The sequence below is a fragment of the Anolis carolinensis genome, unplaced genomic scaffold, assembly GCF_035594765.1.
Source record: "Anolis carolinensis isolate JA03-04 unplaced genomic scaffold, rAnoCar3.1.pri scaffold_7, whole genome shotgun sequence".
NCBI lineage: Eukaryota > Metazoa > Chordata > Lepidosauria > Squamata > Dactyloidae > Anolis > Anolis carolinensis.
In genome coordinates, this window is record NW_026943818.1 from 17,594,473 (window position 1) to 17,612,853 (window position 18,381).

Sequence of the window (18,381 nt, forward strand, 5' to 3'; positions counted from 1 at the left end):
GGAAAACGACCCTCAAAAGCCATCTAGATGGTCTCATAGGACCATAGGTAAGCAAAGAGACCTCCAAAGACAGGATAAATATCATTGTTTTGCTGATCTCTTGGAATCAGTAAAGGTTCCTGTGTTATTTGTGTGGTGCGGGCACACGTAAGAGCTTCCATCTACGATCCACAATCCCTAACATGACGCAGATACTTGGCTGACACCCCACCAGCCTCACGGTCAACCCCGGTCCCCCCACTTGCTGTCCCTTACCTGAGACGCCAACATGTGCTGGGAGAGGTGGAAGGGGAAAGGGGTGGCGGTGCCGGCGGCGGCTTGCCCGGCGGCGGAGAGACCCCCGTTTTCCAGGGCCCCGGCGCCGGCCACGGAGGCCAGCAAGTGTCCCATGCCCATGGCGGAGAAGGCCCCCGGCGCCATGGCGAACTGTCCCGGGTGGATGAAGAAGGGCTGCCCGGCGCTGAGCGGGTTGAAGAACTGCTGCCCGTGGAGGCTGGAGAGGGCCAGGCTCTGGAGGTGGCCGGTGCTGAGGTGCGGGGGGCTGTCCGTCTGGACCATGAGTGGGGAGAAGGACTCCTTGCTGACCCCCAGGGGCCGGCACTCGGGGGCGGCCTCCTTCTTGGACCCCTCCGGCTGCGGTGTCTGCGGCTGCTCTTTCCTCTTGCCCTCCATCTTGTCCTTCTCCAGGCCCAAGGGGCTGAAGAGCGGGCCCTCGCCGTGGCCCTCCTTGGAGGCCTCCTTGCCCTTGGGGGTCCGCTCCTGGCCCCTCTCTTCGCTGGCGCTGCTGCGCGGGCTGCAGGCCCCCGGTGGCTCCGGGCTCGGCCTCTTCCCTTCCGGGAGCTTCTCCGACTCCGGGTCACTGCCTTTGTCTTCTGCTGGGTGGAAACAAACCCAAAAGACACATTCAAACAAATGTGATAAATTTAGGAGGCGAGTGTCCTATCATTCCTGACCACTGCTCGGAGTGATAAGAGTTGCAGTTCAAGTAGGAAGCAGCCAGGCTTTGAAGCTGCAAGGTCACTCCTTGGAAAGCGATGAGTACTGTGGTCAAATTTGGTGTGATTTGGCCCAGTGGTTTTGTTGTTAACTCAGTCCTAATTATGTACATCTATCTATCTATATATATAAAAGAGTGATGGCATCAGGGCAGCGGACAAAACAACAAAACTACAGGCCCCCCAACCTCGAAATTTGACAACACAACCCATCATCCACGCCTCTAGGTTGATACAACAAAAAGAAAAGAAAAATAAAGTCCTAATTAGAGGGAGAGGAATAATTGTTTTAATCCAATTGCTGCCAGTTAGAAGGCTAAGCTCCGCCCACTTGGTCTCCTAGCAACCCACTCAGCCCAGGGCTACTTCAATCAGGCCTCTTCCACACTGCCTATAAAATACAGATTATCAGATTTGAACTGGATTATATGGCAGTGTAGACTCAAGGCCCTTCCACACATTTATAATGGACTTAATATCAGGGGAAAACCTTAACTACCACCAATTCCTCAGAGTATTTTATTTCCCATACCACCAGACTTTGCCACAGCAACGCATGGCCGGGCACAGCTAGTCTATATATAAAAGAGTGATGGCATCACGGCGACCCACAAAACAACAAAACTACAGGCCCCCCAACCTCGAAATTTGACAACACAACCCATCATCCACGCCTCTAGGTTGATACAACAAAAAGAAAAGAAAAATAAAGTCCTAATTAGAGAGAGAGGAATAATTGCTTTTATCCAATTGCTGCCAGTTAGAAGGCTAAGCTCCTCCAACTTGGTCTCCTAGCAACCCAATAAAAAATAATAAAAAACACTAAAAAATAATTAAAAACACTAAAAAATTAATACAATAAAATACCATAATAACAGAAAATAACTAAAAATAATACAAGAATATAATAAAATATAATAAATAAAAAGATAACTTACAATAAAATTAATTAAAAAATGCAAATAACGTCAAATAAAAATTACACAACAATTTTTAACCAATACCACCACCACTTTGCCACAGCAACGCGTGGCCGGGCACAGCTAGTTACATTTATATATATATATATATATATATATATATATATATATATATATGTGTGTGTGTGTGTGTGTGTGTGTGTGTGTGTGTGTGAATGATATCTGTGGAATAATGTCCAGGGTGGGAGAAAGAACTCTTGTCTGTTTGAGGCAAGTGTGAATATTATTGGCCAGCTTTTTTAGCATTGAGTAGCCTTGCAGCTTCAAAGCCTGGCTGCTTCCTACTTGAATTCATACCTAGGGGACTTCATTGTAGGGCAACTTGAATACCGTTGAATAGCCTCGCAGCTTCAAAGCCTGGCTGCTTCATACCTATGGGACTCCATTGTTGGCCAACTTGAATACCATTGAATAGCCTCGCATCTTCAAAGTCTGGCTGCTTCATACCTAGGGGGATCCATTGTTACCCAACTTGAATACCATTGAATAGCCTCGCATCTTCAAAGCCTGGCTGCTTCATACCTAGGGGAATCCATTGTTACCCAACTTGAATACCATTGAATAGCCTCGCATCTTCAAAGCCTGGCTGCTTCATACCTAGGGGAACCCTCTCTACGCCACTTTGAATGCCACGAAGAAAATCCCAGCAATGCGTGGCCGGGCACAGCTTTATATATATATATATATATATATATATATATATATATATATATGCCGTATATACTCGAGTATAAGCCGACCTGAATGTAAGCCGAGGAACCTAATTTTACCACAAAAACTGGGAAAACTTATTGACTCGAGTATAAGACGAGGGTGGGAAATGCAGCAAAAATAAAATAGATATTAACAAAATTGCATTATTTGAGGCTAAATGCTTTTGAATATTTATATAAAACTGTAATTTAAGATAATAATAAGACTTTAATAAGATAAGAAGTCGGCCAGGAGCCTCATTCGAGTATAAGCCGAGGGGAGCTTTTTCAGCCCTGAAAAAGGGCTGAAAAACTAGGCTTATACTCAAGTATATACAGTATATATATGTGTGTGTGTGTGTGTGTGTATAGTATATATATAGCTCATATAGTTTCCAACAGACTCACAACCTCTGAGGATGCCTGCCATAGATGTGGGAGAAACGTCAGGGGAGAATGCTTCTGGGACATGGCCAGACAGCCCAGAAAACTCACAGCAACCCAGTGATTCCGGTCATGAAAGTGTTCAACAACACAATCTACAATTGAATTATTGCTTTAGGTTGATAGTCAAAGGCTTGTGAAAATAAATCTCAACCAAACAGGAGAGGGCGGCAGAGAACAAGGCTCGTCCTTCAACTTCTTGATGGGTCTCTTGCAAAACGACAACGTCCAGGGATGGACGACTTCAAAGTCCCAAAAGTGGACTCGGAAAGGCGGACAAAACCTGACATTTTATATGTATTGATCAAGTCTCCCTTATCCAGACATTTGATTTACTCCAAAGTCCGAAGTGGCCGAGAGAGTGTCACCGTTGCTTTCTTGTTCTCACCTCTGCTGTTGCGATGATGATGAGGCCGGACGGGACTGGACGTTGTGGTCCCCAAAGGCGAGTGGAGCGAGTCCCGGCCCGTGTTGGGTTCACACGAGGACGCGTCCGACTCGGCCCCGTCTCGGTCGGGTTTGCACTGGTCTTCGTACATGCGCAGAGATGGGAGAGTCAGCTGTTTCCTGTTTGGTGGGAGAAACCAACAGAGTGGGTCACTGGAGCATGTGCAGAGTTCTCCCTTCATTCTTCCCTCTTCCCTTGACTGGGTTGTTGTATGGCCTTGTCCTAGAAGCATTCTCTCCTGACGTTTCGCCCACATCTACGGCAGGCATCCTCAGAGCTTGGGAAAGATATATATCTGCCATAGGTGTGGGCGAAACATCAGGAGAGAATGCTTCTGGAACATACAACAACCCTGTGATCCTGGCCATGAAAGCCTGGGCGAAGATTATAATCCGCACGAGTCAGTTAAAAACATTTGCGCCTGTTTTGGGTTTTAGTCTGAACTTTTAAAAAGTTCTGGATCTATCTATCCATAACTTGTAAAAATCCTACCTTTCGGGTTCGGACTAAAATCTGGTTCAAGGCAAAGATTATAATCTGAACAAGTCACTTAAAAACATTGTGTCTGTTTTGGGTTTTAGTCTGAACTTTAAAAAGGGTCTGGATCTATCTATCCATAATTTATAAAAATCCTTCCTTTCGGGTTCGGACTAAAATCTGGTCCAAGGTTAAGATTATAATCCGCACGAGTCACTTAAAAACATTTTTGCCTGTTTTGGGTTTTAGTCCGAACTTTAAAAAGTTCTGGATCTATCTATCCATAACTTGCAAAGATCCTTCCTTTGGGGTTTGGACTAAAATCTGGAGATTTACGCTGCAGAAATAATACAATGTGTTGTCAAAGGAATCACTAAGTTGTTCTGCATTTTCTGGGCTCTGGCCATGTTCTGGAAGCATTCTCTCCTGACGTTTCTCCCACATCTATGGCAGGCATCCTCAGAGGTTGTGAGGTCTGTTGGAAAGCTATATCACTCCCTCGCTTAGCTTTCCAACAGGCCTCACAACCTCTGAGGATGCTTCCCATAGATATGGGAGAAATGTCAGAAGAAAATGCTACTGGAACATGCCCAGAGCCCGGAAAATTAAATCTAATTATCCTCAGGTTATGCGCATACAATACCTGTGAAACATAAGGTTTTTTTAAACCTTATTTCCAATATTTTTCCTTATGTCTTTATTATTATGATTATGATTATTATGATTATTATTATTATTATTATTATTACCTTTTTTCTCGTCTTCCATTCCCGGTATCGCGAAATCCCTTTGCAAAGGGGTTGTTGTCTATTTTCAGCTGGGTGATCTGTCCAAAAAATACACAAAGACACATATATGATTAATGGTTAATAATAATAATAATAATAATATTTTTTATTGTGTCAGAAGCGACTTGAGAACATACTGCAAGTGCAGTATGTGCAGTCCATTGCGCCACCATGGTTTCTTATAATAATAATAATAATTATAATAATTATAATAATGTAATAATAATAAATGTAAGTTGTTACCCGCCGCTTGTCATTATTCACGATAGGGTACAACAGTCAAAATAGTACATAGACAAAAGAAAAAGACTATTAAAAGACATATAATAATAATAATAATAATAATAATAATAATAATAATAATAGACTCTCCTTCAACTCAACAGTCAGGAAATATGTGCGATATCAAATAATAATAATAATAATAATAATAATAATAATAATAATAATAATAATGCTGACATGATACGAAGATTTAAAGATCAAACTGCAAAGACTCTGGCACAAGCCAGTCAAGGTGGTCCCAGTGGTGATATAATATATTAATAATAATAATAATAATAATAATAATAATAATGCTGACATGATACAAAGATTTAAAGATCAAACTGCAAAGACTCTGGCACAAGCCAGTCAAGGTGGTCCCAGTGATGATATAATATAATAGTAATAATAATAATAATAATAATAATAATAATGACATGATACGAGGATTTAAAGATGGAACTGCAAAGACTCTGGCACAAGCCAGTCAAGGTGAATGCAGTGGTAATATAATATATTAATAATAATAATAATAATAATAATAATGATGATGATGAGGAACTACTCCATTTAATAGCCTAATTTGCTGTAGACCTAAGCAGCTTGCATCTGTTGAGTAGAAACTTTAGGCACCACTTTATGTGGGGAGGCTAATTTAACTAATTTACGACACCATGAAAACTTCCAGCAGCAGCGGAAAAGAATGAGGAAGTACTCCATCAAGGACTCGGTGTCACAAATGGAAGATGAAGCGGCAGCTCCCCCTTGTGGCTGGAATCAAGCATAACCTCATGAAGCTGGAAGCTGGGAAAATGTTAAATTGCCTCTGTGTCTGTCTATATATATGTACATACGGTATTGCACACCCACCTTGTCGTTCTGGTAAGCCGTGACCGCAATGAAGTCGGTCTCTGGGAACACGTATGTTCGGAAAGTGCTGTACGGTAACTTGAGGATGTCGTTGGCCCTCACGATGTGGAACCGGGGCTGGTACTTGTGCATGGAGTTCAGGATGGTCTGGGCACAAAAAGAGAGAAAAAGGGAATAAATTGTATATGTCATTTTCAGTCTTGTTAGAGTCCCAGACTCAATATGCCCAAATGTGAATAATAGTGGAACTTGGAGGAAATAGACCTTGACATTTGGGAGTTGGGGCTTCTGGGACTTATAGTTCACCTACAATCAAAGAGCATCCTGAACTCCACCAATGATATTAATACTATTAAGATCCAAAGCAGATTGCATTCATACACTGAAATAAAGTTATTATTATTATTATTATTATTATTATTATTATTATTATTATTATTATAAGAAACCATGGTATAGTATTAATATGAATACTATTAAGATCCAAAGCAGATTGCATTCATACACCGAAATAGTTATTATTATTATTATTTAATAATACTATTAAAATCCAAATACTATATTATATTATATATATAATATAATATAGTATTAATGTAATATTAATACTATTAAGATCCAAAGCAGATTGCATTCATACACCGAAATAGTTATTATTATTATTATTTAATAATACTATTAAAATCCAAATACTATATTATATTATATATATAATATAATATAGTATTAATGTAATATTAATACTATTAAGATCCAAAGCAGATTGCATTCATACACCGAAATAGTTATTATTATTATTATTTAATAATACTATTAAAATCCAAATACTATATTATATTATATATATAATATAATATAGTATTAATGTAATATTAATACTATTAAGATCCAAAGCAGATTGCATTCATACACCGAAATAGTTATTATTATTATTATTTAATAATACTATTAAAATCCAAATACTATATTATATATATAATATAAGATAGTATTAATATAATATGAATACTATTAAGATCCAAAGCAGATTGCATTCATACACCGAAATAGTTATTATTATTATTATTTAATAATACTATTAAAATCCAAATACTATATTATATTATATATATAATATAATATAGTATTAATATAATATGAATACTATTAAGATCCAAAGCAGATTGCATTCATACACTGAAATAAAATTATTATTATTTAATAATACTATTAATATCCAAATACTATATTATATATATAATATAATATAATAGATATATATAATATAATATAGTATTAATGTAATATTAATACTATTAAGATCCAAAGCAGATTGCATTCATACACCGAAATAAAGTTATTATTATTATTATTATTATTATTTAATAATACTATTAATATCCAAATACTATATTATATATAATATAATATATATAATATAATATAAATACTGTTAAGATCCAAAGCAGATTGCATTCATACACCGAAATAAAGTTATTATTATTATTATTATTATTTAATAATACTATTAATATCCAAATACTATATTATATTATATTATATATAATATATATAATATAATATAAATACTATTAAGATCCAAAGCAGATTGCATTCATACACCGAAATAAAGTTATTATTATTATTATTTAATAATACTATTAAAATCCAAATACTATATTATATTATATATATAATATAATATAATATAATATAATATAGTATTGATATAATATAATATAATATAATATAATATAATATTATTATATTATATTAATACTATATTAATATTATTAAGATCCAAAGCAGATTGCATTCATACACCAAAATAAAGTTGTTATTATTATTATTATTTAATAATACTATTAATATCCAAATACTATATATATATATATGTATGTATGTATAATATAATATAGTATTAATATAATATAATATAATTATATTATATTAATACTATATTAATACTATTAAGATCCAAAGCAGATTGCATTCATAAAGTTATTATTATTATTTAATAATACTATTACTATCCAAATACTATATATATATATATATATATATATATATATATATATATATATATATAATATGTATAATAGAATATAGTATTAATATAATATAATATTATTATATTATATTAATACTGTATTAATACTATTAAGATCCAAAGCAGATTGCATTCATACACCGAAATAAAGTTATTATTATTATTTAATAATACTATTAATATCCAAATACTATATTATATATATATACAGTAGAGTCTCACTTATCCAACATAAACGGGCCCGGCAGAACGTTGGATAAGCGAATATGTTGGATAATAAGGAGAGATAAAGGAGAAACCTATTAAACATCAAATTAGGTTATGATTTTACAAATTAAGCACCAAAACATCATTTTATACAACAAATGTGACAGAAAAAGTAGTTCAAAATGCAGTAATGTTATGTTGTAATTACTGTATGTACGAATTTAGCACCAAAATATCACGATGTATTGAAAACATTGGCTACAAAAATGCGTTGGATAATCCAGAACGTTGGATAAGTGAGACTCTACTGTGTGTGTGTATATATATATATATATATATATACACATACATAATATATAATATAATATATATATATATATATCTAATATAATATATATTAGATCATATTATATAATATATATAATATATATTATATAATATAGTATTACTATATTATATTATACTAGCTGTGCCCGGCCACGCGTTGCTGTGGCGAAATATGGTGGTATGGGAAATAAAGTACTGAAGAATTGGTGGTAGTTAAGGTAAAGGGTCCCCTGGGCTGAGTGGGTTGCTAGGAGACCAAGTGAGTGGAGCTTAGCCTTCTAACTGGCAGCAATTGGATAAAAACAATTATTCCTCTCCCTCTAATTAGGACTTTATTTTTCTTTTCTTTTTGTTGTATCAACCTAGAGGCATGGATGAGGGGTTGTGCTGTCAATTTTCGAGGTTGTGGGGTGTTTACTTTTGTTGTTTTGTCCGCTGCCATGATGCCATCACTCTTTTATATATATAGATGGATAAAAGCAATTATTCCTCTCCCTCTAATTAGGACTTTATTTTTCTTTTCTTTTTGTTGTATCAACCTAGAGGCATGGATGAGGGGTTGTGATGTCAATTTTCAAGGTTGTGGGGTGTTTACTTTTGTTGTTTTGTCCGCTGCCGTGATGCCATCACTCTTTTATATATATAGATTATACTATATTATGTTATCAATACTATATTTATACTATTAAGTTCCAAAGCAGATTGTATTCATACACTGAACCCGCCCCTATTCTAATTGGAATTCATTCTAATTCCCAGGGAAACAAACCATATAGTCCCAATTTTATCCCAAAATTATCCCAAGAGGGCTCATTATTCGTTATGATTTTTCATTCGGGTTTTATTGATTCGCTTTAGAGGCACTGAAGGAGTTTTAAGACCGGGTCAACCCGACTTTGGGGGAGTAAACAATTCTACAAACTGCCTTCAAGATCCACCTGCCAAAGGGATTTGCAAAGCCTATTTGCTCCCATTTCTCCCCCTTTTTAAAAAATTTGCCCCCCTTGGAGTAACCTCTTAAATTGAGTTTAAAGAGGGGTCATTCATCGCCAGGCAATGACCCAGAGATTTATGGAAATAATCCCCTCCTTTTCTCCCCCTCCTTTCCGGCACATAGATTGTTTACATACACATACATATACATATTGTTTACAGCAATTTAATAAACAAGGAAAGCTTATTATTATTATTATTATTATTATTATTATTATTATTATTATTATTATTATTAGGGGGTTAATGGGTAGCCTCCCTAAAGTGGAACAAAATTAAGACTTTGCCAACTTCAGAAGCTACCCATTAACCCCACTAATTATTATTATTATTATTATTATTATTATTATTATTATTATTATTATTATTTTATTATGACACAGCAAACAAGATAGATATGCTGGATTTTGTATCACACAATCACAAGTCAAACACTTCCCAAGTGTCTAGGACTGTGTGATGATGTATTATTATTATTATTATTATTATTATTATTATTATTATTAGGGGGTTAATGGGTAGCCTCCCTAAAGTGGAACAAAATTAAGACTTTGCCAACTTCAGAAGCTACCCATTAACCACACTAATTATTATTATTATTATTATTATTATTATTATTATTATTATTGTATGACACAGCAAACAAGATAGATATGCTGGATTTCGTATCACAAAATCACAAGTCAAACACTTCCCAAGTGTCTAGGACTGTGTGATGTATTATTATTATTATTATTATTATTATTATTATTATTATTATTATTATTATTATTTTATTATGACACAGCAAACAAGATAGATATGCTGGATTTTGTATCACACAATCACAAGTTAAACACTTCCCAAGTGTCTAGGACGGTGTGATGTATTATTATTATTATTATTATTATTATTATTATTATTATTATTTTATTATGACACAGCAAACAAGATAGATATGCTGGATTTTGTATCACACAATCACAAGTTAAACACTTCCCAAGTGTCTAGGACGGTGTGATGTATTATTATTATTATTATTATTATTATTATTATTATTATTATTATTATTATTTTATTATGACACAGCAAACAAGATAGATATGCTGGATTTTGTATCACACAATCACAAGTCGAACACTTCCCAAGTGTCTAGGACTGTGTGATGCATTATTATAACTCTATCTATATATATATATATTTATTTAGGGGGTCCCATGGATAGCTAGCTTCCCTAAACTAGAACAAACTTAAGACTTTGCCCATCTCTGAAATCCATGATTTGGCTGGATTTCGGAAGTGAGCAAAGTCTTGATTTTGTTCCAGTTTAGGGAAGCTACCCATTGCACCTCAATAATAATAACAATTATTATTATTATTATTATTATTATTATTATTATTATTATTATTATTATTATTAGGAGGTCCAATGGATAGCTAGCTTCCAGTTTAGGGAAACTCAAGGTGAGGTTTACTTTGATTTGAGCTTATTTCTATGGGGTTGGAGGAGCCTTTCCTCCCAGGTAAACAGGCCTTGCTTCAGGACTGAAGGTGAATTCAGAATCACAGAATCATCCTGGCATTTAGGACTCCCCAAGTTGTTGTTGTTGTTGTTGTTGTTGTTGTTGTTGTTAAATGCTAGCCTCTGTTCTATTCCATTTGTCTTCATTCCCTAACACAAACACGGGCAGGGCTCGCTTTGGATGCCCTGGGCCCATAACCTGATGTCAATCTCCAAATATCCCTATACTCTGAATTTTAGGAAACTGGAAAGATGGGAAATGTTATTCTGGCATGGATGGGGTCAATAAATTATATAAATCCTTTATTTTAGTGGATAGGGCAGGGAATGGCTCGCTTTGGATGCCCTGGGCCCATAACCTGATGTCAATCTCCAAATATCCCTAAACTCTGAATTTTAGGAAACTGGAAAGATGGGAAATGTTATTCTGGCATGGATGGGGTCAATAAATTATATAAATCCTTTATTTTAGTGGATAGGGCAGGGAATGGCTCGCTTTGGATGCCCTGGGCCCATAACCTGATGTCAATCTCCAAATATCCCTAAACTCTGAATTTTAGGAAACTGGAAAGATGGGAAATGTTATTCTGGCATGGATGGGGTCAATAAATTATATAAATCCTTTATTTTAGTGGATAGGGCAGGGAATGGCTCGCTTTGGATGCCCTGGGCCCATAACCTGATGTCAATCTCCAAATATCCCTAAACTCTGAATTTTAGGAAACTGGAAAGATGGGAAATGTTATTCTGGCATGGATGGGGTCAATAAATTATATAAATCCTTTATTTTAGTGGATAGGGCAGGGAATGGCTCGCTTTGGATGCCCTGGGCCCATAACCTGATGTCAATCTCCAAATATCCCTAAACTCTGAATTTTAGGAAACTGGAAAGATGGGAAATGTTATTCTGGCATGGATGGGGTCAATAAATTATATAAATCCTTTATTTTAGTGGATAGGGCAGGGAATGGCTCGCTTTGGATGCCCTGGGCCCATAACCTGATGTCAGGCTCCAAATATCCCTAAACTCTGAATTTTAGGAAACTGGAAATGATATATTGGCATGGACAGAGTCAGGGATTTAATTCTCCTGCGGCCCACAACTCCTTTTAAGGGAAGGAATCACATTTCCAAGAGTAGTATGGCATGGAAGTGTGTGCCTTTATGGGCGCAGCTCTTTGGGAAATAAATATGGCAAAATAAATACACAAATAAAGAAAGGATTCAGTCCCTGGTATTTTTTTCTAGGAAAATAAAATAGTAATAATAGGTTCACAGAGAGCAAAGGAGCGGTGGTATATCTCAACATTTCTACCCTATTTCTACCACATTTAGTCCAAAGAAAGGTGGAGTAAAAGCAATTTGTAGTTTTATAAAGCCTTTTCCACCTTCTTTTCCCAAAACTAGAAATCCCAGGATGCCAGTGCATGGAACCAAGTGAAGGGTCCGTGTAGATTCATACTGTCTATATATATAAAAATGTCATGTGCGTAAATAGGACGGAGTTAACAACAAAACCACTGGGCCAAATCACACCAAATTTGGCCACAAAACTAATGGCTTTCCAAGAAAGAAAACACCATGCCCATATGTAGAAAGCGGCTAGGCTTTGAAGCTGCATGACTATTCAATGCAAGAAAGGATTCCCATAAGCCACAGCAACAGGTGGCTGGGCACAGCTTGTATATGTATATATATGTAGATCCAAACCTTACATTGGACAAGAGTGGGAGACAACATATGTTCTGCATCTCAAAAACTAAAATTTTGAGATGGTGCAAAATATTATTAACTACAAAAATAATAACAACGTATTAATAATAATTAATTATTAATAACAATGAATCATAATTACGAACATTGTTTCTCTGTTCCCTTCGGGGATTGCTTCCCGAATATGAATGTTAATAATATTAACAATTTTAGGCCAACATTTACTCCAAAGTTATCCCCTTCCAAATTCAGCTGAAAGGAACAGAGAACCAATCCTGTTATTAAAATATTACTAATTTATGTATTACTAGATGTGCCTGGCCATATGTTGGTATGTAAAATAAAGTACAGTAGAGTCTCACTTATCCAACGTTCTGGATTATCCAAAGCATTTTTGTAGTCAATGTTTTCAATATATCGTGATAATTTGGTGCTAAATTCATAAATACAGTAATTACAACATAACATTACTGCGTATTGAACTTTTTTTCTGCCAAATGTGTTGTCTGACATGATGTTTTGGTGCTTAATTTGTAAAATCATAACCTGATTTGATGTTTAATAGGCTTTTCCTTAATGTCTCCTTATTATCCAACATATTCGCTTATCCAACATTTTGCCGGCCGTTTATGTTGGATAAGTGAGACTCTACTGTAATGAGAAGCTGCCAGGCCTTGAAGCTGCAAGGCTATTCACTCCTGTTTATTTGTTTTGGTTTTTTTTTAAGTGAAGGTCATAATGTAATACAATATTATATATTATATATTAAATGTATATAAATGTTGCAATTGATTAACTGACTCATTTTAATTGATTTTCACTGTATTTTATAAGTTGTATATATGCATGTGATCGTAAGCCGCCCTGAGTCCCTTGTTGGGTGAGAAGGGCGGGATATAAATGTTGTAATAAATAAATAAATAAATAATATTACTAATAATATTACCATGTAATGATATAGTATGTCAATATAGTAATTTAATGCTTATATTGTGCTATGCTAATCATATATTGTATGTACATTTGATTTGTAAGCCGCTCTATAGAAAGAAGATAGATGACACCACTGCACTTTCATCCCATGCCCTGTTCCTTAGCTACATTTTGCGGGATATAAATGTAGTAAATAATAATAATAATAAATAAATAATATCTTGGATGTGTTGGTGTCTTGTGGCCAAATTGGGTGGCTTTTGGTCCAGTGGTTTTGTTGTGAACTCGGTCCTACAAATGGACAGTACATTTTATATATATAGAATAAGATAGGTGTCTTGTGGCTAAACTGGGTGTCATTTGGTAGAGTGGTTTTGTTGTTAACTTGATCCTACAAATGGACAGTACATTTATATATATATATATATAAATAAGATAGGTATCTTGTGGCCAAATTGGGTGGCATTTGGTCCAGTGGTTTTGTTGTTAACTTGGTTCTACAAATGGACAGAACATTTATATATATATATATAATAAGATAGGTGTCTTGTGGCCAAATTGGGTGGCATTTGGTCCAGTGGTTTTGTTGTTAACTTGGTTCTACAAATGGACAGAACATTTATATATATATATATAATAAGATAGGTGTCTTGTGGCCAAATTGGGTGGCATTTGGTCCAGTGGTTTTGTTGTTAACTTGGTTCTACAAATGGACAGAACATTTATATATATATATATAATAAGATAGGTGTCTTGTGGCCAAATTGGGTGGCATTTGGTCCAGTGGTTTTGTTGTTAACTTGGTTCTACAAATGGACAGAACATTTATATATATATATATAATAAGATAGGTGTCTTGTGGCCAAATTGGGTGGCATTTGGTCCAGTGGTTTTGTTGTTAACTTGGTTCTACAAATGGACAGAACATTTTTATATATCTTGGATGTTTTGGTGTCTTGTGGCCAAACTGGGTGGCATTTGGTCCAGTGGTTTTGTTGTTAACTCGGTTCTACAAAGGGACAGTACATTTTTATATATATATATAAAAAAAATAAGATAAATGACACCACTGCACCTTCATCCCATGCCCTGTTCCTTAGCTACATTTTGTGGGATATAAATGTAGTAAATAATAAATAAATAAATAAATAAATAAATAAATAGTATCTTGGATGTGTTGGTGTCTTGTGGCCAAACTGGGTGGCATTTGGTCCAGTGGTTTTGTTGTGAACTCGGTTCTACAAAGGGACAGTACATTTATATATATATATATATATATATATATATAGAGAGAGAGAGAGAGAGAGAGAGAGAGAGAGAGAGAGAGAGAGAGAGAATGAGAATAAGATAGATGACACCACTGCACCTTCATCCCATGCCCTGTTCCTTACCTACATTTTGCGGGATATAAATGTAGTAAATAATAATAATAATAAATAAATAATATTTTGGATGTGTTGGTGTCTTGTGGCCAAATTGGGTGGCATTTGGTCCAGTGGTTTTGTTGTGAACTCGGTCCTACAAATGGACAGTACATTTTTTATATATAGAATAAGATAGGTGTCTTGTGGCCAAATTGGGTGACATTTGGTCCAGTGGTTTTGTTGTGAACTCGGTCCTATAAACGGACAGTGTATGTATGTATGTATGTGTGTGTGTGTGTGTGTGTGTGTGTGTGTGTATATATATATATATATGGCCATATATATATATATATATACACACACACATACACATAAAAATGTAGCTAAGGAACAGGACATGGGATGAAAGTGCTGTGGTGTCATCTATCTTTATATATATATATATATATATATATATATATATATATATATATATATATAATAAATAAATAAATAATATCTTGGATGTGTTTGTCTTGTAACCAAACTGGGTGGCATTTGGTCCAGTGGTTTTGTTGTTAACTCGATCCTACAAACGGACAGTACATTTATATATATAGAGAAAGAAGATAGATGACACCACTGCACTTTCATCCCATGCCCTGTTCCTTAGCTACATTTTGCGGGATATAAATGTAGTAAATAATAATAATAAATAAATAAATAGTATCTTGGATGTTTTGGTGTCTTGTGGCCAAACTGGGTGGCATTTGGTCCAGTGGTTTTGTTGTTAACTCGGTTCTACAAAGGGACAGTACATTTATATATATATATATATATAGATAGATAGATAGATAGATAGATAGATAGATAGATAGATAGATAGATAGATAGAATAAGATAAATGACACCACTGCACCTTCATCCCATGCCCTGTTCCTTACCTACATTTTGCGGGATATAAATGTAGTAAATAATAATAATAATAATAATAATAATCATCATCATAATAATCATAATATCTTGGATGTGTTGGTGTCCTGTGTGCAGATCCCTACTGGGATCTGCGCACATCATCAGAAAATACATCACCCAGTCCTAGACACTTGGGAAGTGTTCGACTTGTGGTTTTGTGAAACGAAATCCAGCATATCTATCTTGTTTGCTGTGCCATACAACGTTGTTGTGTTGATAATAATAATAATATCTTGGATGTGTTGGTGTCTTGTGGCCAAACTGGGTGGCATTTGGTCCAGTGGTTGTGTTGTTAACTCGGTTCTACAAAGCACCCCACTCCCTTGCCTTGCTTACAGTTTGTGGCACAAACTAGGTGGAATTGGTTGAGCCCAAGGTGTTCTTCCTCCCAAAGAGAGCCCAAGGCAAGAGTCGAGGGGGTTTCCTTCCAAGGGGAATACTTACAAAGCCGTGCTTGTCGGAGATGTTGTTGGTGAGCTTGAGCTTGTGGAAGGCGACGGGCTTGGCCATCCACTGCTCGCCGGTGGCCGGGCTGTCCGGGTGGATGTACATCCTCTTGGGCATCTCCGGGTCGGCCTTCCCGGCCACCATCCAGCGGGAGTTGTGGAACTTGTAGCGACAGTCGTCGGCAGCCACGATGTCCATCAGCAGGATGTACTTGGCTTTCTTGTCCAGGCCGCTCACCCGGACTTTGAACGGAGGGAACATGCGCCTGGAGACCCCCAGGAGGAGGAGGGGGGGGGAAGGAGGCATCAGTCCCTGCTATCTAAACAAGACCCCCATAGAAAGACCCCCCCCCCAGTCCCCGCCTCCCTTGAGCTCCTCTCCCACTTTTACGCACCAGAACAAATTGGATCCCTTGGACGCCCAGGGCTCTGACGCACGGGATTTTCTCATGTTTATGTAGCGACATGGGGATATTTTATAGTATATTGTATTAGACTATATTATAAAAAAAGAACCTTCCAAAAGAGCCAAACAAAAGCTCCTCTGGTTGGCTTACTTTTGGGGAGACAGTTTGGACTTTTGTCCCACTTTTACGCACCAGAATACATTGGATCATTTGGACACAGAGGAAGAGCGCCACGGTTTTTTCTCATGTTTATGTAGCGACGTGGGTATATATTATAGTGTATTAGGTTATACTATATTATGAAAAGAAGTCTCCAAAAGAGACAAGAGAAAAGCTGATCAGGTTGGCTTTCTTTTGGGGAGACAATTTGGACTTTTGTCCCACTTTTACGCACCAGAAGAATTGGATCACTTCGACTTAGGGGGACATCACTTTTACGCACGGGTTTTTCTCATGTTTATGTAGCGACATGGGTATATATTATATTATATTATAATTATATTATATTATATTATATTATATTATATTATATTATATTATATTATACTATATTAGGAAAAGAAGCCAGACTTAGGGGTACATCACTTTTACGCACGGGTTTTTCTCATGTTTATGTAGCGACATGGGTATATATTATATTATATTATAATTATATTATATTATATTATATTATACTATATTAGGAAAAGAAGCCAGACTTAGGGGTACATCACTTTTACGCACGGGTTTTTCTCATGTTTATGTAGCGACATGGGTATATATTATATTATATTATAATTATATTATATTATATTATATTATATTATATTATATTATATTATACTATATTAGGAAAAGAAGCCAGACTTAGGGGTACATCACTTTTACGCACGGGTTTTTCTCATGTTTATGTAGCGACATGGGTATATATTATATTATATTATAATTATATTATATTATATTATATTATATTATATTATATTATATTATATTATACTATATTAGGAAAAGAAGCCAGACTTAGGGGTACATCACTTTTACGCACGGGTTTTTCTCATGTTTATGTAGCGACATGGGTATATATTATATTATATTATATTATATTATTATATTATATTATACTATATTAGGAAAAGAAGCCAAGTGAAAAGCTCACCTGTTGCCTTTCTTTTCGGGAGACAATTTGGACTTTTGTCCCACTTTTATGCAGGGGGACATCACTTTTACATAAGGTTTTTTCTCATGTTTATGTAGCGACATGGGTATATTTTATAGTATATTATATTATACTATATTATAAAAAGAAGCCTCCAAAAGAGCCAAACGAAAAGCTCATCTGTTGGCTTTCTTTTGGGGAGACAATTTGGACTTTTGTTCCACTTTTACGCACCAGAAGAATTGAATCTCTTCCAGGCAACTTTTACAAACTGTGTTTTCTCATGTTTATGTAGGGACATGGGTATATATTATAGTATATTATATTGTACTATATTATGAAAAGAAGCCTCCAAAAGAGCCAAGCGAAAAGCTCATCTGTTGCTTTCTTTTTGGGAGACAATTTGGACTTTTG

General features: G+C 35.6%; 1 protein-coding gene across 2 annotated transcripts in view; it reads right to left on the reverse strand.

Moving 5' to 3' along the window:
* The window catches only part of tbx2 (T-box transcription factor 2), a 33,735-nt gene that overhangs the window by 3,254 nt on the left and 12,100 nt on the right, over window positions 1-18,381 (reverse strand). The window contains exons 2-6 of one of the 2 annotated variants that reach the window (XM_062959518.1): window positions 16,424-16,691; window positions 5,959-6,105; window positions 4,786-4,862; window positions 3,500-3,678; window positions 256-872 (exon numbers count right to left, since the gene is read on the reverse strand). In XM_062959518.1, the coding sequence (XP_062815588.1) occupies window positions 256-872; window positions 3,500-3,678; window positions 4,786-4,862; window positions 5,959-6,105; window positions 16,424-16,691 (1,288 nt within the window). Of the gene's footprint in view, window positions 1-255; window positions 876-3,499; window positions 3,679-4,785; window positions 4,863-5,958; window positions 6,106-16,423; window positions 16,692-18,381 lie in introns of both variants that reach the window. The other variant, XM_062959517.1, reaches the window with a different exon arrangement.